This window comes from Gorilla gorilla, chromosome 21 (genome assembly GCF_029281585.2).
Source record: "Gorilla gorilla gorilla isolate KB3781 chromosome 21, NHGRI_mGorGor1-v2.1_pri, whole genome shotgun sequence".
NCBI lineage: Eukaryota > Metazoa > Chordata > Mammalia > Primates > Hominidae > Gorilla > Gorilla gorilla.
Window position 1 is genome coordinate 58,086,097 of NC_073245.2, and position 22,290 is coordinate 58,108,386.

Below are 22,290 nucleotides of genomic sequence, written 5' to 3' on the forward strand. Positions count from 1 at the left end.
AGTCCGCTGGTGGCCGTGGCCCTCTTTCTCTAGCAATTGGAGAAAATGAATGCCAATCTGCGAATCCTGTGTGTGACTGGATATGTCGCTGAGGAGGCGGAACCTCGGGACTGGATAATATGGACTGAGTGTCATTTCCCCTGTCAGATAGCAAATACACCCCCTTCCTCTTGTAACCCGGTCACGCCTAGGGTTCCTGCCTGAGTTCCAGAATAGGCCACCCAGTTGGGGCGGACCCTTAAGGCATTCTGGGCCCACGCCTGCCTATAAACCCTCATAGTGTGACCTTTGACCCCTGGTGTGATCTTGGGCCCGGGCTGGGACCAGCCCCTAGTGTGGGTTGTGGGGGCGGCCATGGAGCTGGGCAGCTGCTTCAAGACCTATGAGGACTTCAAGGAGTGCTTCAGCGCCTACAAAAGGGAGAACAGGTGCTCCTTCATTCTCAGGGACTGCGTCTCCGTCCGCTTCCACAACCTCAACCATGGCACCTCCATCCGCGAAGACATCCTGTAAGGGCGGGCGGGGCGGGGCGGGCCAAGAGGGTGGGGAGGAGGCTGGACCTCCGGAGGGCTGCCTGGAGGAGGAGGGGTGCATAGGCACTCATTGGGCTGCGTGGCCATTCATTCAACAGGCACTCATTGAGCACCTGCTGTGTGCCTTGTGAAGAGAGCTAAGCCTCCACGGCCATTGGTTTTTGACCACCCACTCCACTTTCACTCCATTCACAGGCTTTTCTGGAATTTATAACTGCAGTTTCTCCCATTGTTTTGAGCAGCTGCAGCAACCCAAATACAAAGTATGGCTTTCATAAACGGATAAAAACACCTTGGCGATAATTTCCTTCATCAGTCTCCTCTTTACAAAACAGTCACATGGTCGTTGGAATGTTCGTTCATTCATTCATTCAGTTTTTAGTTCTTATATATTTGTTGAAACAGGGTCTCACTCTGTCCCCCAGGCTTGAGTGCAGTGGCACAATCAGCTCACTGAGCCTTCAACTGCTGGGCTCAAGCGATCCTCCCACTTCAGCCTCTCAAGTAGTTGGAACTGGAGGTGCACGCCACCATGCCTGGCTAATTATTTGATTTTGTACAGACTGGGTCTTGTTATGTTGGCTAGGCTGTTCCCAGACTCCTGGACTAAGCGATCTTTCGGCGTCTCAAAGTGTTAGGATTACAGGCATGAGCCACTGTGCCTGGTCTATTCATTCATTTTGTAAATGGTTTTTGAGCTCCTTATATTAACCGTTTTCAAACACTTTCCATGTGCCAGGCAGTGTTCTCTATGCATGCTTTACCCTGCAGGGCTTTTTTTCAGAATTATAGATAAATGTTATTTTTTTCCATTTGACAGATGAGAAGATTTGACAGATGAAAAGTCAGGCTTAGAGGTTAAGACAGGAGTTGAAAACTCAAATGCCTTCAGGGATTAGGTGAAACAGCCCAATGTAAGAAACTTTTAACTTTGAATTTTACTTTAAGAAAAATAATGATGAAATAGCAACCAACACCAGGTCTTTGTGCTAGGGACAACAGAAGTGTGAAATGGGCAAAATGGAGAGCAGATGCCATCTAATCAGCTCCAGCTGATGGCTGCCATATGAAAATAAAGATCTAGTGTTGCCAGAATTTTGGGCAAGAGTTGTCAGAAATCCACACTTTATGTGGATTTTCCCATTTTAAAAAATTGAATATCAGTTCAAATTTTAACTCAGAGCATGCGGGCCAACTCAGAGTTAAAGCATATCCGAGTTTGAGACTTGGATTGAGATGCTCAACCAAAGCTCCTCAATTAGAGAGCCAGGCTATATTCTTTCCACTGTTCTGAAGTCCAGTGCTATGCTGGGTATAGGTGACATAAAGATGAATAAGTGTTCAAACTATCCTCAGAGAACTAGGATAAAACTGAACTCAAGCAAACTGGTGTGTGATAAATGCTTTAAAAGGAATGTGGAAAAAAAAAAAAAGATGAAATATACAGAGAAAGAAATGAATGACAAATGCCTGGGAGGTGGGGGAAGTCTTCACACTGGAATTGATGGTTTCCCTGGGCTGTGAATGAATGTAGAGTGCTAGAGTAGATCTGTGGTTAATTACTGAGTACCATGGAGGCATTTGACCAGAAGTTGCTGTGCAGAAGGACCTACATGAGCAAAGACAAAGATACATGAAAGAAGGTTGGCATGTTAGAGTAACAGTGAGGGATACCATGTTTGGCAGGAGATGAAGTCATTTGCAGTCTAAGGGTCTTTAGGGACCATTGTGAGGTGTTTGGACCTTGTCGTTTATGGGTAGGACCTTGCTAAGCAATGAGAGGAATACAAAAAAAAAAAAAACCACAGTTGCCCCTAAACACCCTTCAGGAAGACCATCTCCGGTGGCTAGCACAAGGTGTGGCCCATAGCAGGCATTAAATAATTATTGAATGAGTGAGTTATCAAGTACTAACCATGTGATTCAGGGAAATAGGTGCTGCGGGAACTCAGAAGAGAAAAATCACTGCGAGCTAGAGACGTAAAAGTGAAAGGGAGGCTTGAGCTGGGCCCCCAAAGATGGAGAGCTGTCAGAAGCTGTATTGGTTTTCTGTTTGCCACTCTAGTGAATTACCACAAGTTTAGTGGTGCAAAGCAACACAAATTTATTATCTTAGAGTTATTTAGGTTAGAAGTCAGGCACAGGTCTTAGCAGGCTAAATCAAGATGTCTGCAGGGCTGTATTTCTTTCTGGAGTCCCTGGGTAAGAATCCATTTCCCGCCGGGTGCAGTGGCTGATGCCTGTAATCCCAGCACTTTGGGAGGCCAAGGTGGGCAGATCACTTGAGGTCAGCAGTTCAAGATCATCCTGGCCAACATGGTGAAACCTCGTCTCTACTAAAAATACAAAAATTAGCTAGGCGAGGTGGCACATGCCTGTAATCCCAGCTACTCGGGAGGCTGAGGCAGGAGAATTGCTTGCAGCCGGGAGGTGGAGGTTGCAGTGAGCCAAGATCGTGCCATTGCACTCCAGCCTCGGCAACAGAGCGAGACTCCATCTCAAAAAAAAAATAAAATAAAATAAAAAAGAATCCTTTTCCTTTCCTTTTCCACCTCCTAGAGGCTGCCCAACACACCTTGGGTCATGGCCCCCTTCCTCCATCTTCAAAGCCAGCAGTAGCAGGTTGAGTCATCACATCACTCTGACCTTGCTTCTGCCATCACGTCTCTGACTCCCTCTTCTGCCTCCCTCTTCCACTTTTAAGGATCCTTGTGATTATATTGGGCCCACCCAGATAATCCCAGATAATTTCCCTATTTTGAAGTCAGCTGATAGCCACCTTAATTCTATCTGCAACCTTAATTCTCCTTTGCCATGTAACCTAACATATTCACAGAGTCTAGGATTAGGACAAGGACATCTTCAAGGGACCATTCTGCCTGCCACAAGAAGAGTAATATCCTGGAGGTAAAAATGGTGTGAGTCAGTACAGACGTAAACATGACGTGCTTCTATTAGAAAACAGTGATGGGCTGGGCACGGTGGCTCACACTTGTAATCCTAATACTTTGGGAGGCTAAGACAGGGAGATTGCTTGAAATGAAGAGTTTGAGACCAGCCCAGACTATAATCCTGGGCAACAAAATGAGATCCCCGTCTCCACAAAACAAAATTTAAAATTAGGGGTCAGGCGTGGCAGCTCACACCTATAATTCCAGCACTTTGGTAGGCTGAGGCAGGCAGATGGCTTGAGGCCAGGCGTTCTAGACCAGCCTGGGCAGCATGCCAAAACCTCGTCTGTACAAAAAATACAAAAAGTAGCCAGGCATAGTGGTGTGTGCCTGTAGTACCAGCTACTCTGGAGGCTGCGGCAGGGGGATTGCTTGATCCCAGGAGTCAGAGGTTGCAGTGAGCTATGATCGCACCACTGCACACTACATTTTAGCCTGGGCAACAACAGAGTAAGATCCTGTCTCTAAAAAAAAATAAAAAAAAAGCAAGCAGTGATGTATGTTTGCACGCACATACAAAAGCCATGAGGAGACCTGCTTAGCTAGAAGGAAGGATTTATGCTGGAGCAGCAGGAAAGGAAATTGGAGGGTTGATAAGCAGGTTGGTGGGTTGGGGTTTGTTTTGTTTGTTTTAGGAGACAAGGTCTCGCTCTGTTGCCCAGGCTAGAGTAGAGTGGGAGGATCATAGTTTACTGTAACCTTGAAATCCTGGCCTCAAGTAATCTTACTACCTCAGCCTCCTAAGTAGCTAGGACTACAGGCATGCACCCCCATGCCAGGCTAATTTTTTTTTTCAATTTTTTGTGTAGAGACAGGGTCTTGCCATGTTGCCCAGGCTGGTCCTGAACTCCTAGGCTCAAGCTGTCCTCCTGCCTCAGCCTCCCAAAGTGTTGGGATTACAGATGTGAACCACCATGCTGGACCTGTTTTCGTTTTTGAAGGTGAACAATTTTAAAAGTGTTTTTGGGCCAGGCACAATTCAATCACTTGAACCCAGGAGGCGGAGGTTGCAGTGAGTCAAGATCATGTCACTACACTCCAGCCTGGGCGACACAGCGAGACTCTGTCTCAAAATAAATAAATAAAAAGTGTTTTTGTTTTTGAGTGGTTAACATAATTAAAAATATTTTCAAACAGTACAGAAGGGACTAAAAGGGTCACCTCCACTGCATTAGCTTTTGTTTTTGTTTTTGGTTTTTTTTTTGGTTTTTTTTTTTTGAGAGATGGAGTTTCGCACTGTCGCCAGGCTGGAGTGCAGTGGCACAATCTTGGCTCCCCACAACCTTTGACTCCCTGGTTCAAGCGATTCTCCTGCCTCAGCCTCCCAAGTAGCTGAGATTACAGGCACGCACCACCCCACCCAGCTAATTTTTGTATTTTTAGTAGAGACGGGGTTTCACCATGTTTGCCAGGAAGGTCTCGATCTCCTGACCCGGTGATCCACCAGCCTCAGCCTCCCCTGCTGGGATTACAGATGTGAGCCACCGTGCCCAGTCTGCATTATCTTTTTTATCTATTTATTTATTTCATTTTTATTTATTTACTTACTTACTTATTTTGAGATGGAGTCTTGCTCTGTCACCCAGGCTGGAGTGCAGTGGTGCAATCTTGGCTCACTGCAACCTCTGCCTCCCGGGTTCAAGTGATTCTCCTGTCTCAGCCTCCCAAGGAGCTGAGACTACAGGCATGCACCACCACGCCTGGCTAATTGTTGTATTTTTAGTTGAGACAGGGTTTTGCCATGTTGGCTAGGCTGGTGTTGAACTCCTGACCTCAAGTTATACACCCATCTCAGCCTTTCAAAGGGCTGCGATTACAGCTGTGAGCTGCCACGCCCAGCCTATGTATTTATTTATTTTTATTTTTGTAGAGGCGAGGTCTCACTATGTTGCCCAAACTGATATTGAACTCCTAGGCTCAAGTGATCCTCCCTCCTCGGCCTTGCAAAGTGCTAGGATTACAGGCATGAGCCACTGTGCCTGGCCCACTGCATTATTATATAGAGGCAATCAGCGTTACCTTCCTGAGAGATACTGAGGCTGAACAAACATGTCTTTTATATGCATTTGCATCTTTTTGTTGTTTTAACACAAGTGGCAGCATGCTATTTAGACATAGCCTTCTGTACCTGCTGTACCTGGCTCTTCTCACTTACCAATATATCTTGGAAATTATGCCACCGTATGGGCAATTTGATTTGACTTTCATTGATTTCCTTGTTTTTTTGTTTGTTTTTTTTTTGGTTTTGTTTTTTGCAGTTGTTAACTAAAAAGTTACTCCATGCTGGTGTCTGGAGATACGTTGTTGAAAAATATAAATTGAATCTCAGCTCTTGTGGAGACAAATACTAATCTATAATCACAGAAATAATAATTTCCTTAAAGTGGTAGTAGAGCTCCAAAGGAAAAACCCAGGGTGCCCTGTGGAGGGGTGATGGTGACACTTATGCTGATTGTCAGGAACAGGGTGGGGGTGCTGGTTGACACCCTAAACCAATGCAGGCTCTTGCTCAGAAAAAGCTGTCAGCCCTGAGATTTTGCAGATACTTTACAAAGCACATTCACCTTTATTACCTGACCTGGTTCTCTGAATAACCTTGTCAGAGGCAAATTTTGCTGTTCCCACTAAATTAGTTAATACATGTAAAGTGCTTACAGCAGTGCCTTGTAGATGGAAAATAGTCCACAAATATTGTATTGTTTTACAGATGGGGAGACAGAGCCAGGAGAAGTCAAACATTAAGAGACAAATAGTTTAGGGCTGGGCGCAGTGGCTCATGCCTGTAATCCCAGCACTTTGGGAGACCAGGGTGGACAGATCACCTGAGGTCAGGAGTTCGAGACCAGCCAGGCCAACATGGTGAAACCCTTTCTCTACTAAAAATTAAAAAATTAGCCAGGCGTGGTGGTACGTGCCTGTAATCCCAGCTACTCAGGAGGCTGAGGCAAGAGAATCACTTTAACCCAGGAAGAGGAGGCTGCAGTGAGCTGAGATGGCACCACGGCACTCCAGCCTGAGCAGCAGAGCGAGACTCTGTCTCAAAACAACAACAAAAATAACTGAAAATTAGACCCAGCCTATTTACTGACAGAGCTCTTAATTGTTATACTTAGCCACTGGGCTCTAATAGTTTTCTAATGTCACTCGTCCATTTTTCCCTCAACAAACTTGTAGTAAGAGGCTAAGTGTTTACCATGGGCCAGGAGTACAAAGATGAGCTGGAGTACAAAGATGAGGAAATTGTAGGCTCCACCCCTGAGGACAATAGCGGACTGAGATAGCTTAGGAGGCGGTGAATTCATGAGCAGCACAGGTCTTTAGCAGAAACAAGTTGACTGCTGATTGTGATGTTATAAAGGACATTCTTGGATCATTTATTGCAAACTGGCTCTGTGCAGAGCTCACTGTCTTGGGCTTTTTGAGTGATACATGGGTGTCTTGGGGGACTGGAGGGTTGGTGGGGGAAATGTTTTTAGGAGGTAATTTAGTACATGTTTCTGCAGCCAAATACACATATTACTGGGTGGTCAGGTGAGATGATATAAATACTTATGTGAATATGTAAACATAAAGTTCCTTGATAAGCAAAGTAAAGCAAGTGAACTAATTTAAAGAAAACCATTTACAGCTGGATGTTGCTCACGCCTATAATCCCAACACTTTGGGAGGTCGAGGCGGGCGGATCACTTAAAGTCGGGAGTTTGAGACCAGCCTGCCCGACATGGTGAAACCAACTCTACTAAAAATACATAAATTAGCCAGGCACGGTGATGGGAATCTATAATCCCAGCTACTCAGGGGGCTGAAACAGGAGGATCCCTTGAACCCGAGAGGCGGAGGCTGCAGTGAGCTGAGATCACGCCACTGCACTCCAGCCTGGGTGACAGAGTGAGACTCCATCTCAAAAAAATTTTTGAAAATAATAGTGCAGGGCCGGGCGTGGTGGCTCACGCCTGTAATCCCAGCACTTTGGGAGGCCCAGGCGGGTGGATCATGAGGTCAGGAGATCAAGACCATCCTGGCTAACACGGAGAAACCCCGTCTCTACTAAAAATACAAAAAAAATTATCCAGGCATGTAGCCGGGTGCAGTGGCTCACACCTGTAATCCCAGCAATTTGGGAGGCCGAGGCGGGTGGATCACTTGAGGTCAGGAGTTCAAGACCAGCCTGGCCAACGTGGCGAAACCCCATCTCTACTAAAAATACAAAGAATAGCTGGGTGTGGTGGCGCACACCTGCAATCCCAGCTACTTGGGAGGCTGAGGCAGGAGAATTGCTTGTACCTGGGAGGCAGAGGTTGCAGTGAGCCAAGATCATGCCATTGCACTCCAGCCTAGGCAACAAGAGCAAAACTCTGTCTCAAAAAAAAAAAAAAAAAAATTATCCAGGCCTGGTGGCGAGCGCCTGTAGTCCCAGCTACTCAGGAGGCTGAGGCAGGAGAATGGCGTGAACCCGGGAGGCGGAGCTTGCAGTGAGCCAAGATCGTGCCACTGTACTCCAGCCTGGGTGACAGAGTGAGACTCCATTTCAAAAAATAGAAAAGAAAAGAATAGTGCAAATATTATATGGGTGGCTATGGCAGATGTAAAGGTGATTGGCAATTCTTTTTCTGGAAAAGCTGGCCTAAGGGTTAAAAGGAAGAGCTCTGGAGTGAAAGATTGCCTTTGCCCTTGACCTTGGGTAAAACTTAACCTCTTCACATAGTTTCATCCTTTACAAAATGAGAAGGGTGTGGCAATGATTAAGAAAAATTCAGGGCCGGGCGTGGTGGCTCATGCTTGTAATCCCAGCACTTTGAGAGGCTGAGGCGGGCGGATCACGAGGTCAGGAGATTGAGACCATCCTAGCTAACACGGTAAAACCCCATCTCTACTAAAAATACAACAATTAGCCGGGCGTGGTGGCAGGCGCCTGTAATCCCAGCTACTCGGGAGGCTGAGGCAGGAGAATTGCTGGAACCTGGGAGGCGGAGATTGCAGTGAGCCGAGATCACACCATTGCACTTCAGCCTGGACGACAGAGTGAGACTCTGTCTCAAAAAAAAAAAAAAAAAAGAAAAAGAAAAAAAAATTCAGGCTAGGGGGCATGCCTGTTATCCCAGCACTTGGGAGGCCAAAGTGGGAGGATTGCTTGAGCCCAGGAGTTCAAGACCAGCCTGGCCAACATGGTGAAACCGTCTCTACTAAAAATACACAAATTAGTTGGGTGTGGTGGTGGCACCTATAATCCCAGCTACTCAGGGGGCTGAGGCAGGAGGATCACTTGAACCCGGCAGAGGTTGCAGTGAGCTGAGATCTCACCACTGCGCTCCAGTCTTGGTGACAGAGCGAGACTCCATCTCAAAAAATAAAATTGAAAATAATAGTGCAAATATTATATGGGTGGCTATGGCAGATGTAAAGGTCATTGGGAATTCTTTTTCTACAAAACTGGCCTAACAATTAAAAGGAAGAGCTCTGGAGTAAAAAAGACCCCCCCTTGCCCTTGACCTTGGGCAAAACTTAGCCTCTTGACACAGTTTCATCCTTTACAAAATGAGAAGGGTGTGGGGATGATTAAGGAAATTCAGGCTAGGGGCAGTGGCTCATGCCTGTAATCCCAGCACTTGGGAGACCAAGGTGGGAGGATTGCTTGAGCCCAGAAGTTCAAGACCGGCCTGGGCAACATAGCGAGACCCCGTTTCTACAAAAAATAAATTAACTGGTCGTGGTGACATGTTCTTGTGGTCCCAGCTACTCAGGAGCCTGAAGTCGGAGGATCACTTGAGCCCAGGAGTTTCAAGCTACAGTGAGCCATGTTTGCACCACTGCACTCCTACCTGAGCAACAGAGACCCTGTCTCAAAAAAAGAGAGAAAGAAGAAAAGGAAAGGAAAATGCTCATAGCACCTAAAACAGTGCTCAGTAAATGTCTGCTGAAGCTGTAACTATAGTATGTAATAGAAAGCGGTAGTTATTTGAAAGGGAGTCAAAGATACCTGCTCCGGGAATTACCACTAAATGACCAAAAGTTCATGTCAAAAAAATAAAATCAGATCAAGTTAGAAATTTTTTTTTTTTTTTTTTTTTGAGACAGAGTCTCACTCTTGTCACCCAGGCTGGAGTGCAGTGACGCTATCTCTGCTCACTGCAACCTCCGCCTTCCGAGTTCAAGCAATTCTCCTGCCTCAGCCTCCTGAGTAGCTGGGATTACAGGTGCCCGTCACCACGCCCGGCTAATTTTTGTAGTTTTAGTAGAGACAGGGTTTCACCATGTTGGCCAGGCTGGTCTCGAACTCCTGACCTCAAGTGATCCACCCACCTCAGCCTCCCAAAGTTCTGGGATTACAGGCGTGAGCCACCGCGCCCGGCCAGAAAAAATTTTATTATGCACACAAAAGAACAGTTGGAGATTGGTAAGATGCTCCAGTCACTGTAGTGAGGGCAGTGTTAATAAAGCCTAAGGAAGGATTTTGACCTTTTTTGTGATTGGCTGTTATACATTAACAATCTGTTTACAGCCAGTAGAGCTGTTCAAACTGTTTTGTCTATAGTTGATTCCTTTAATTTTACTGAATTATGTGGACAAGGATGTAAAGCTTTGTGTTCTGTTTATGATTGATTAGAGCTACATTTCAGGGAATCAGGATATCTTAAATTCCGGCTATGTGGCTGTGGGCAGTTGGCCTTGGAGTATATCTAAACTGTGGCCTCCACTTTCATTTTTCTTGAAATATTGCTATCAACTGGGAAGAGTCTGTGACTTTATGCCCAGTTTCCCCTCTCATATTTTTATGACGGTTGTTTTTCTTTTTGTTATGCCATTTGAGGGATTGATGTTTCTTAAACTATGAAGTACTTGGCTGTCTCTCTCCATTGCTGTTCAGGTTAACAGCCACCATTTGTAAACACTTTGTTGGAGCTCATTCCTTCTCTGCTAGGAACTTTACAAGAATTGTCTCAATCCTACCACACCTTTGGCAGAACCCTTGTTATCAGAGTTTTCATTATCCATGTATCCATAGTTACAAGGCTATATAGAAAAGCAAAAGTCATCACACAAAAATCTTGCTAACAAACTACTTATAAAATTAGTCACTACTTAACCATCCCTCTGCTTATCCCTGCCAGTCCCATTAACATGTTTGGTAGTCAATTTCTGGCTGATGAAGAGATACATTAAGCATCAAGGTAATGCAAATGTAAATAAAACTGACTGTAGACTGAAATGGCACATCTCCCAAAAGTTGTAGGACTAGGCGAAATCCCTGAAAGTGATGATAGAAAACCTTCAGCCTTATACCAGTTAACAAAGGAAGAAGGGAAATCAACAAAGATGATGAGATGGTAAAAACTTGAAAAGTAGAGGATTTGCCTAGGAAAAATTAAGCCCTTGGGAAACTTAGTAAAGCTAAGGAATATTTTGGCAAAACCATCTTTTTTATGTTGCAAAAGTGAGACAGGAAATGAAGTATAGTGTTTGGGAATTTTTTTTTTTTTTTTTGAGATAGAGTCTTGCTCTCCTGTCCAGGCTGGAGTGCAGTGGTGCGACCTTGGCTCACTGCAGCCTCAGCCTCCTGAGTAGCTGGGATTACAGGCATGCGCCACCACACCCGGCTAATTTTTGTATTTTTAGTAGAGACGGGGTTTCACCATGTTGGCCAGGCTGGTCTTGAACTCCTGACCTCAAGTGATCCACCCGCCTCGGTCTCCCAAAGTGTTGGGATTACAGGCGTGAACCACTGCACCTGGCCTAGTGTTCGGGAAAACTATACTAGGAAAAGAATAGTTGCTTTAAGTCATTCTTTGATTATTCTGAGAATTGGCATATAGCTGCCATTATAACCTACTTTTGCTAAATATAATAATAATTATTATTATTTTTTGAGACAGGGTCTTGTTTTGTCACCCAGGCTGGAGTGAAGTGGCGCAATCTCGGCTCACTGCAACCTCCACCTCCGGGTGCAAGCAATTCTCCTGCCTCAGCCTCTTGAGTAGCTAGGATTACAGGCACAAGCCACCATGCCCAGCTAATTTTTGTATTTTTAGTAGAGACAGGGTTTCACCATGTTGGTCAGGCTGGTCTTGAACTCCTGACCTCAGGTGATCCACCCACCTCGGCCTCCCAAAGTGCTGGGATTACAGGCATCAGCCACTGTGCCCGGCCCTGCTAAATATAATATTAACTTCATAATTTTAGTCTCATTTTCCACCCAGATCTTGTTTATCATTATCTGGGTGGTAGTGATAAAGTTCCACCCAGATCTTGTTTATCACTATTCCCTGTGAAATGTTTCTGGGTGGCCGGGCGCAGTGGCTCATGCCTATAATCCTAGCACTTTGGGAGGCCAAGACAGGTGGATTGCTTGAGGCCTGGAGTTCAAAACCAGCCTGGCCACATGGTGAAACCCTGTCACTACTAAAAATACAAAAAATTAGCCAGGCGTGATGGTGGGCGCCTGTAATCCCAGCTACTCGGGAGGCTGAGGCAGGAGAATCACTTGAATCTGGGAGGCAGGGGTTGCAGTGAGGCGACATCATGCCATGGCACTCCAGACTGGGCAATAAGAGCGAAACTCCGTCTCAAAAGAAAAAAAAGAGGAAATGTGTCTGGGTATGTTTTTGGCTGCAATTAGCTGAAAACCCTGACTCAAAATGGCTTATTGCAGATACTTAGAAGCCCAGAGGTGGGCCTCCAAAGGTCATTGTCTCAGTGGCCTGGACTCTGCATTTTTCCACTCTGCCATGTTCAGGTCTCAGCTTTGTCCTTAGGAAGGCTCCCCACATGGCACAAATGCAGGAGTCACATCCAGAAGAAAAAGCCTTTCTTGCCGGGCGTGGTGGCTCACACCTGTAATCCCAGTGCTTTGGGAGACCGAGGTGGGTGGATCACGAGGTCAGGAGTTCAAGACCAGCCTGGCCAACATGATGAAACCCCCATCTCTACTAAAACTACAAAAATTAACCAGGCGTGGTGGCGGGCACCTGTAATCCCAGCTACTCGGGAGGCTAAGCCAGGAGAATCGCTGGAACCCAGGAGGCGGAGGTTGCAGTGAGTCGAGATCTTGCCACTGCACTCCAGCCTGGGCAACAGGGCAAAACTCCGTCTCAAAAAAAAAAAAAAAAAGGCCGAGCGTGGTGGCTGTAATCCTAGCACTTTGGGAGGCTGAGGCAGGCGGATCTCGAGGTCAGGAGTTTGAGACCAGCCTGACCAACATGGTAAAACCCTGTCTCTACTAAAAATACAAAAATTAGCCGGGCATGGTAGCATGCCTGTAGTCTCAGCTACTCGGGAGGCTGAGGCAGGAGAATCGCTTGAACCCGGGAGGCGGAGGTTGCAGTGAGCCAAGACCGTGCCAGTGCATTCCAACCTGGGTGACAGAGGGAGACTCCGTCTCAAAAAAAAAAAAAAAAGCCTTCCTTGGTTTCCTGCCAATTTCCTGTCATGTTTCTTTGTCCCGAATTGGGCCAATATCCATGCCCATTCCTAATACAATTACCTTAATTGACTTAGATTAGCCCTGAAGCATGTAGTGATGTGGGGGAGGAATGACAACTGAAGAAAATAGAAAAGAAGGGACAAAGGATGTTGAGCTGGCAACCAACAATTCCTGTTATAGCTTTTTAAATTAATTCACTTTAAGTGGTACTGATTATTCATATTGTTATTTCCATATATATAGAGATAAGAAATTGGAGGCTTAGAGGAAGTGAAGTGACTTGTCTAAGGTCACATAGCTAAGTGGAATTTATTTTTATTTTTTTACTTTTCTGAGACAAAGTCTCACTCTGTCGCCCAGGCTGGAGTGCAGTAGCGTGATCTTGACTCACTGCAACCTCTGCCTCCTGGGTTCAAGTGATTCTTCTGCCTCAGCCACCCGAGTAGCTGAGATTACAGGTGTGCACCAGCATGCCTGGCTAATTTTTTGTATTTTTAGTAGAGATGGAGTTTCTCCATGTTGGCCAGGCTGGTCATGAACTGTTGGCCTCAAGTGATCCACCTACCTTGGCCTCCCAAAATGCTAGGATTACAGGTGTGAGCCACGGCGCCCAGCTACTGGAAGTCATGATGCAAGCTGTTGTTTGAATCATGAATTCCAAACTTAATGAGTGCTAGGTTGAAGTTATTTTTTTTCTGTTTCCCTTAATCTTCTATTGAGATATAACATGTATTGAAGCACAGACATCTTTTGCAAGAATTCATTGAGCACTATAGTTATATTCATCTGTACTTACTGTCTCCCTGGTAAAGGCATAAACTCCCTTCAAGATGGGGACATGGTTTTATACTTTCCTGAATCTCCTTTAGTGCTTATATCTAACAGCACTTAACCAGGATCTGGAGGGAGTCAACCAGTCTTGCTTCCTTCCAATCTACTCTGTAGATGTTTGTGTTTTTCTACTGTAACTATAGAGGTAAAGGAGCCAATGGTGTTTCCAGTGTCTGGCACATAATAGGTGCTCTATGAATGTCAAATGAATGACTGAGGCATAAAAAGTTCTTCCTATGACATAAGTAGTATAATAGGAAGATCACTGGGATAGAATTTTCTTAGAAGACATGGCTCCTAGTCCTAGCACTATTACTCTTACTGACTATAACTTTGGACAAGTCATTTGTTTAATTTCAAACATTTACTGAATTCTGTGTACCAAATACTGTACAAGTTGTTCCAAAGGCTACAGAGTCTCTACTCTCAAAGTCTAGTCAGGGGAGAGATTACACAGGAGTGAAACCCCATCTCTACTAAAAAAAAAAAAAGAAAGAAAAAAATAGCCAGGCATGGTGGCAGGCACCTGTAATCCCAGCTCTTGGGAGGCTGAGGCAGAAGAATTGCTTGAACCCAGGAGGCGGAGGTTGCAGTGAGTCAAGATCACACCACTGCACTCTAGCCTGGGCAACAGAACGAATATCTGTCTCAAAGAAAAAAAGAAAAAAAAAGTATGTTTAGAGATCCTTAAGGAAGTTTTGAACCTATCCAATATGTTGGGAGTCAAGATGAGGAGGGTAAAAGTAGGAATTCAGAGAAAGGATAAATATATTGAAGGAAGGCAGCATAATGGTTAACTAGTCAGACTGCAGACAAACAAGCAGTACAAATCCCATGTCCCCAGGTCTTAGCTGGAGGATTAAATCCCAGATTCTCATCCTTGAGAACCTCTTTAAGCTTGTTTTCCCATCTGTAAAATGTAGATGATAATAGAATCCTTTTCCTACTGTAAAATGATGCACATTGGGGGCTTCATGTAGCCAGATATATAATAAATCCTCAATACATGTAGCAGTGGTAGGGGAGAACTAAAAGACTTGTTAACATATTGGACGTAGGTGAGAAAGAAGAATCAAAAAGAGTATCCAGGTTCCCGCCCTGGGAGGGGCAGACATAAATGGAGCCAGGAATGGTACAAGGAGCTTTGTGGTGGGCACTCACTAGTACCTTTCTTTGGAATAGCTCAACAAATGTTCACTAAGTACACATAAAGTCAATATAACTTGATGAGCTAGAGTTAGGCTAAGATGTTGAGTCAGCAGAAGAGTAGTACCCAACTAAGGGCTTGAGGAAGGCTTCCTAGAAAAGATAATGGGTGCACGTAGTCCTGAAGGATGAGCAAGGTTTGCAAGGAGGGAAGGTAGGAAGGGCATTCCAGACAAAGGGACAGACATGCACAAAGGTGAGACAGAGCATGGTGAACACACAAAGTTGTAGGCATTTTGTCTTTCTAGGACACAAAAAACAAGGTGATGAAAACAAGGCTGGAGAGACAAGCGGAGACCACAAGTGGTCACCCCTCACTGGCCTCGCTGTACTACTGGACTGCTCCATCCCTTCCTGGCCCAGAGCTAGAGATGGCACCACCCCCGCACTGTGCACGCAATAGGTACAGACACTCTCAGCCCCAAACCCCTCCAGCCTGTTACTGTGAGACTCACACATCCTGTTTTCCCAAGCTTGCCCCACAGGGTGAGCAAACTGGACCAGCTGGATTAGAGTATTTGGAAAAGTGCAGGTGGAGCTTCTAGGCTATGCCACGTCAGGCCAGGGGGTGAGATTTTTTTCCCTTCCCCTGGTCTTTGGGCTAGGGCACGCCCTGAGGAGGGAGGGGTGTGACCCATCCCACCCATTGGTGGTCCATGATCCATTCATCCAGTACATCATCCATAAGCATCTGCTGAGCCGGGCGCAGTGGCTCACGCCTGTAATCCCAGCACTTTGGGAGGCCGAGGTGGGCGGATCATCTGAGGTCAGGAGTTCAAGACCAGCCTGGCCAACATGGTGAAACCCCGTCTCTACTAAAAATACAAAATTAGCCGGGCATGGTGGCGCATGCCTGTAATCCCAGCTACTCAGGAGGCTGACACAGGAGAATCGCTTGAACCCAGGAGGCAGAGGTTGCAGTGAGTCGAGATCGAGCCATTGCACTCCAGCCTGGGCAACAAGAGTGAAACGCCATCTCAAAAAAAAAGCATCTGCTGAAGGCACAGCATTGTGTTAGAGGCTTGGACTACCCTGAGGAATAATAGTCCCGACACTTGAGGACATCCCCATCCAATTGGAAAGGCACTGGATAAACATCTAAGAAAATGTCACAAGGCATAAAAGCTGTAATAATAATAGCTGACTTGTATTTAGGGTAAACAAAAGGCTGAATCAGGCTTTGGACTAAATATTTTGACTGTGGCTCATTTAATCTTAATAACAACCATAAGATTATCTCATTTTATGATGAGGAAACTGTATACAGAGAGGTGATTGACTTGCCTAAGGTTGAACAGCTTATGAGTAGTAGAGCCAGTATTCAAATCCAGTCAGCCTCCAGTGTCCCCTCTCTTTAGCCATTAGATATAGTGCTACCCAGAGAATCTGCTAAGCCTTATAGATAAATGCTATGAATTCAGAGGCAGGAGCAATTACTGTGGCTTGGGGCAAAGACTTTCTAAGATGGTGACACCTGATTTGGGCCTTGAAACTGGTTGAATAGAGATAAGAACAGATACTCAATTTAACTGCCGTTGTGTTTTGAATCATCACTTTAAGCCTAGAATGACAAAGCTGGAAAAGACCCTAAATATCATCTAGCCCAGTGGTTATCAAATTTTCATAGGATGTGGACATTTTTCTTTAAATGAAACATGAGCAGAAGCCAGATGCAGTGGCTCATGCCTGTAATCCCAACTACTTGGGAGGCTAAGGTGGGAGGATTGCTCAAGCCCAGAAGTTGGACACCAACCTGGGCAACAGTGAGACCTTGTCTCAAAAAAGAAAGAAAGAGGCCGAGGGCGGTGGCTCACGCCTGTAATCTCAGCACTTTGGGAGGCTGAGGCGGGTGGATCACTTGAGGTCAGGGGTTCGAGACCAGCCTGGCCAACATGGTGAAACCCTGACTCTACTGAAAATACAAAAATTAGTCAGGTGCAGTGCTGCATGCCTGTCATCCCAGCTACTCTAGAGGCTGAGGCAGGAGAATCGCTTGAACCCCGGAGGTGGAGGTTGCAGTGAGCCGAGATTACACCACTACACTCCAGCCTGGGTGACAGAGTGAGACTTTAATTTCAAAAAGAAAGATGAGCAGTAATCTTGTCTCTTAAAAAGGAGGACCAAACATTCCCTAGCCCCAAAACATTCCCTGAAAAGTTCAGTTGAGAACCACTGATCTAGTCCAATGTCCTTGGAGCCTCGCTTTTATCTTTGCTATCTGGAGAAGGAAGAGACAGTGGTAGTTCCCAAAAGACACAAACAATGGGGACATTTTAAACGGGAGTAACCAGCTAAGCACTCTGCTGCTGCTGCTTGTCTATTTGCCCTCTTGTCCTGCCTCAGGGTGAATTGTTGGCAGCTACAAATGGCAACCAAGAGAGAATGGAGTTGGGGCTTAGAAGTGCGGAAGAGGAATATGAAGGGGGCTGGAGTTGGAGAGGCTCTTAAAGAAAGAGCTGACTATACTGGGACTGGAGAGTTAATGTAAATCTCTTCTTGGTTCATGGGGATTTTGTTGTTGTTATTGTTTTTTTCCCCATGACACAACTCTCAGGAAATCCTGAGAACACGTGCCCTGATTTGGGGGGGGTTTTAATTTTAACTTTTTTTTTTTTTTTTTTTGACAGAATCTCACTCTGTCACCCAGGCTGGAGTGCGGTGGCGCCATCTTGGCTCACTGCAAGCAAGCTCCGCCTCCCGGGTTCACGCCATTCTCCTGCCTCAGCCTCCCAAGTAGCTGGGACTACAGGCGCCTGCCACCACACCCAGCTAATTAGTAGAGACGGGGTTTCACTATGTTAGCCAGAATGGTCTCGATCTCCTGATCTCGTGATCCACCCGCCTCGGCCTCCCAAAGTGGTGGGATTACAGGCGTTAGCCACCGTACCTGGCCAAAATTTTTTTTTAATTAGAAACAGTCTCTTGCTGTGTTGCCCAGGCTGATCTCAAGCAGTCCTCCCACCTTGGCCTCCCAAAGTGTTGGGATTACAGGCGTAAGCTACAGCACCCAGCCTTCCTTCTTTCCTTAATTCTATTTTTTGTTTGTTTGTTTGCTTGCTTTTGAGATGGGGTCTTGCACTGTTGCCTGGGCTGGAGTACAATAGCGTGATCTCGGCTCCCTGCAACCTCTGCCTCCCAGGTTCAAGGGATTCTCCTGCCTCAGCCTCCCGAGTAGCTGGGATTACAGGTGCCTGCCACCATGCCTGGCTAATTTTTTGTATTTTTAACAGAGACAGGGTTTCACTATGTTGGCCAGGCTAGTCTCAAACTCCTGACCTTGTGATCTGCCCTCCTTGGCCTCCCAAAGTGCGGGGATTACAGGCATGAGCCACCCTGCCCAGCCTTCCTTAATTCTATTAATATATAAATCCTTTTCTTTTTTAAAAAAAAAAGAGATAGACTCTTGATCTGTTGCTTAGGCTGGAGTGCAGTGGCACAAATCAGAGCTTAACTGCAGCCTCAAACTCCTGAGTTCAAGCAATCCTCCAGCCTCAGCCTCCCGAGTAGTTGGGACCACAGTTGGGAACCACTACACTTGGCCCTACGGGTTTTTCCTGTTTGTTTGTTTTTTGTTTTTTTGTTTTTTTGTTTTGAGACGGAAGTTTGCTCTTGTTGCCCAGGCTGGAGTGCAATGGCGCGATCTCAGCTCACCGCAACCTCCGCCTCCCGGGTTCAAGCGATTCTCCTGCCTCAGCCTCCCGAGTAGTTGGGACTACAGGCATGCACTACCATGCCCGGCTAATTTTGTATTTTTAGTAGAGTTGGGGTTTCTCCATGTTGGTAGTCAGGCTGGTCTTCAACTCCTGACCTCTGGTGATCCGCCCATCTCGGTCTCCCAAAGTGCTGGGATTACAGGTGTGAGCCACCACGCCCAGCTGTTTGTTTTTTTGAGACAGGGTCTCACTCTGTTGCCCAGGCTGGAGTGCAGTGGCATGAACATGGCTTACTGCAGCCTTAACCTCCCAGGCCCAAGCGATCCTCCCTTCTTTGCCTCCTGAATAGCTGGGACCACAGGAATACACCACCACACCTGGCTGATTTTTAAATTTTTTGTAGAGCCAGGGTCTCGCCATGTTGCCCAGGCTGGTCTCAAACTCCTGGGCTCAAGTGATCCTCCCACCTCGGCCTCCCAAAGTGCTGGGGTTATAGGCATGAGCCACTGTACCCAGCCCCCTTCAGGGTCTTATCTTTATAAGGGGTGGGGGGTGGTCAGCACCTTTCTCATTGTTACCTCTACCTTCCCTAGGTATGTGCAGGTGAAATTTGTCTGCATTCGGACCCAATCAAACAGGAAGAGAACGCGGGAGGCAGACATGTGCCCAGCGTACTTGCTCCTAAGGTACAACGAGAGACTAGATAGACTATTTATCAGTGAACTAAACACACAGCACATACATGGTGACTCTAAAGTGGCTAGTCCTGGAGGAGACACCACTGGCAAATCTCAAAAGACAATGTGCCTGCAGAGACTCCAGCTTGTGCAGCCCACAACCAAAAAAGACCTTGACACTGCCGAGAAGTCCCTGGTTGAGCCATCGTTTTGCCTAGATAAGGTACAAGTGTCCTCAAAGCCAGAGCAGGAAGGCATCACTCCTTCTGACCTGGCCAAGATAGCAAAAGTGATGAAGAACTTTCTTAAGGTAGATGAGGGTTCCATGGCTTCCTTCAGTGTGGGTGACAGCCAGCACCTGGACCGGCTCAGCTTCCAGAGCAGTAAGATGAGTGACCTGTTCATCCGCTTCCCAGAGAATCTCTTGCTACACCGGGTGGAGAACACCCAGGGCCACATCCTCTATGCTTTCTTGGTGGAGAACAAGGAACGAGAAAGTCGAGTGGTGCACTTTGCTGTGCTCAAGGCGGAGACAGCCACTTCTGTGGCCAAGATGCTGAGCATCTTCACAGAGTTCAACTCCGATTGGCCCAAGGTCAAGGTGGTCTTTGTGGACCCTTCATTCCATTACCGGGCTATCCTGCAGGAGATCTTTCCTGCTGCCCGCATCCTCCTTTCCATCTACCACACAACCCGACTCTTGGAAAAGAAGTTGCATCGTAGTTCAGCAAATCCATCCTTTAAAAGGCTCATGAAGGAAGCCCTGCGGGAGGCCGTGTTTGTCACTTCCGAAGCCAGCCTGAAAAATCTCTGCCAGATGTCCCAGGCCCTACTGGATGAGGATCTCTTCAACTTCCTGCAGGCCCACTGGTTCACCTGTGAACTGCTGTGGTACATGCATGTTAGGAAGGGCCTGCTTGCGTGTAACACCTACATGGACAGCCTAGACATTGTCACCAGCAAGGTGTCAAGCCTCTTTCGGGAACAGCAGTCCCTGCTGGACTGCATCCTCTGCTTTGTGGATTACATAGACTTCTTTAATACCAAAGGCTTGAAGAACTTGCCCACAGCTCCTCCCAAGTTAAAGAGAGCTCGGCCGGCAAGCATGCCACTGAAGTCCAAGAAGACTTTTGGAATCTGTGGAGAGAGCCTTACCAGCCTCCCTGCAGAAGAGACCAAGCCAGACGCACAGCAGGTACAGGTACAGGAGCAGTCACAGGTGCCGCCCTCGCAGGTTGGCATGCTGGACACCTTGCACCAGAGTGGCTCTGAACTAGCCTACAAGCTGTGCCACAATGAGTGGGAGGTGGTACAGAACTCCACCCACCTGGTGGACATGGCTGGCTCTTCAGTGGACGTTCAGCTGCTAGAGGACTCTCACCAGGTTAGCAAAGATGGCTGTAGCTGCAGCTGTTCCTTTCAACAATGGTACCACCTGCCATGCCGACACATTTTGGCTCTGCTGCACACCAGCCAGCAGCCGGTTGGTGAAGCCATGGTGTGCCGCCGGTGGCAGAAGAAGTACCAGCACCTCCTTGGGCCCAGTGGGGAGCTCCAGGATCGTGATGTGGTCCCAAACACAGGCCAGCCTGAGAAGCAAGGACGGAACGACATGATTCAGGACCTAAGCAGGGAGTTAGCAAACCTGCTCATGCAGACCGAGGGGCCAGAGCTGGAGGAACGCTACTCCACCCTGCGCAAGATTGTGGATATCTGGGCTGGCCCCTCCCAGCCATCTGAGCTCCTTCAGCAGCCAGGAGACTTTAAGGACGTGGGCCGCCTCCCTTTCCTCTGGGGAAAGCAAGAAGAAGGGGAGGGATTCCCTCCTGCTACAGCGGTGATGCATTATTGAAGCACTTTAGCTGAAGCATTGGACCACAAACACTTCTCCTTGGAAGTGTGAGAGTTTAAAGTGGGCAGGACATACTAGGGTTTAGCATTTTAGCCAATGTCTTCCTAGGTGGGGCTAGGAATATTGTTACAGTAGAGAGGAAAGGAACTCCACTGTGTGACAGTCCTTTCAATCTGCCCCTTTTCAGCCCTACTCTTGGCATTCCTTGGGAGCCTCAGTTGTTGTTCAAGGCCAAAGTTATCTCCGTGCTGCAAGGTCACCCTCTTCCTCCCCCAGCCCCTGAGATCAGATCTTATTTGCCCTGCAAAGATGAATCCCTGCCTCAGGTTAGGGTGAGACAAAATCGGTCTGGTAAAAGGGCCTGTTTTCAGGGACAAAGGGAATGAGGATGATCTTTGGCTGTTGCTGCTCTTTATGAAGAATCTTATTTGTAACTTTTTATTCATATTAAAGTTGTTTTTAATAAAATTAAATAAACAAGGGAAATGTGTTCTGCTTGATCAGGGAAGGAAGAGGAATTGCATAGCAATAGGACTCGACTTTACAGTTAGGAAGTGGCTGCTCTAGGTGGATTTATTAATTTTAAAGAAAATTGAGGCCAGGCGCAGTGGCTCACACTCATAATCCCAGCACTTTGGGATGTCGAGGCGGGTGGATGGATCATCTGAGGTCAGGAGTTCGAGACCAGCCTGGCCAACATGGCGAAACCCTGTTCTACTAAAAATACAAAAATTAGCCAGGCGTGGTGGCGCACCTGTAATCCCAGCTTCTTGGGAGGCTGAGGCAGGAGAATCGCTTGAACCCAGGAGGCAGAGGTTGCAGTGAGCCTAGATCGTGCCACCGCACTCCAGCCTGGGTGACAGAGTGAGACTCTATCTCAAGCAAAAAACAACAACAACAAAAAGAAAAGAAAATTAAGTATTAGCAACCTAATGGGGTTGTGGAGCCAAATAGAACCTGATGCCTCACATTCAAGGATTTGGCAATCTGCGTCTTAATTTGCCTCCTTCCTACAACTAAGCCTTCAAGGTTGATTTCAGGTTTCCTTATATTCTAGCGGGAAGAGGCCAAATAGACTGGAGGGTGTGGGGGAAAAACCTGAATCTTAGACTTGACTGCCAGCAATTTGCTGGGGAACTGTGGGCAATTTCTTTGACCTCAGTTTCCTC

General features: G+C 46.7%; 1 protein-coding gene across 3 annotated transcripts; it reads left to right on the forward strand.

Moving 5' to 3' along the window:
- Window positions 1-90: 90 nt before the first annotated feature.
- ZSWIM3 (zinc finger SWIM-type containing 3) lies at window positions 91-21,607 on the forward strand. Of its 3 annotated transcripts, XM_055373084.2 has the most exons (3): window positions 437-509; window positions 15,188-15,342; window positions 19,186-21,607. In XM_055373084.2, the coding sequence occupies exons 2-3, from the start codon at window positions 15,206-15,208 to the stop codon at window positions 21,119-21,121; spliced, it is 2,073 nt and encodes a 690-aa protein (XP_055229059.2). In that variant the 5' UTR covers window positions 437-509; window positions 15,188-15,205; the 3' UTR covers window positions 21,122-21,607. The 3 variants fall into 3 exon arrangements, with proteins under 3 accessions (XP_004062325.5, XP_055229058.2, XP_055229059.2); XM_004062277.5 differs by lacking the exon at window positions 15,188-15,342 and having other exon boundaries at window positions 91-509; XM_055373083.2 differs by lacking the exons at window positions 437-509; window positions 15,188-15,342 and adding an exon at window positions 143-428.
- The last annotated feature ends 683 nt before the right edge of the window (window positions 21,608-22,290 follow it).

Coding starts and splice junctions, on each gene's coding strand:
- ZSWIM3 (XM_004062277.5), top strand. CDS start 355: ATGGAGCTGGGCAGCTGCTTCAAGACCTATGAGGACTTCAAGGAGTGC. Junction 510..19,185: donor TCCATCCGCGAAGACATCCT/GTAAGGGCGGGC, acceptor TACCTTCCCTAG/GTATGTGCAGGTGAAATTTG.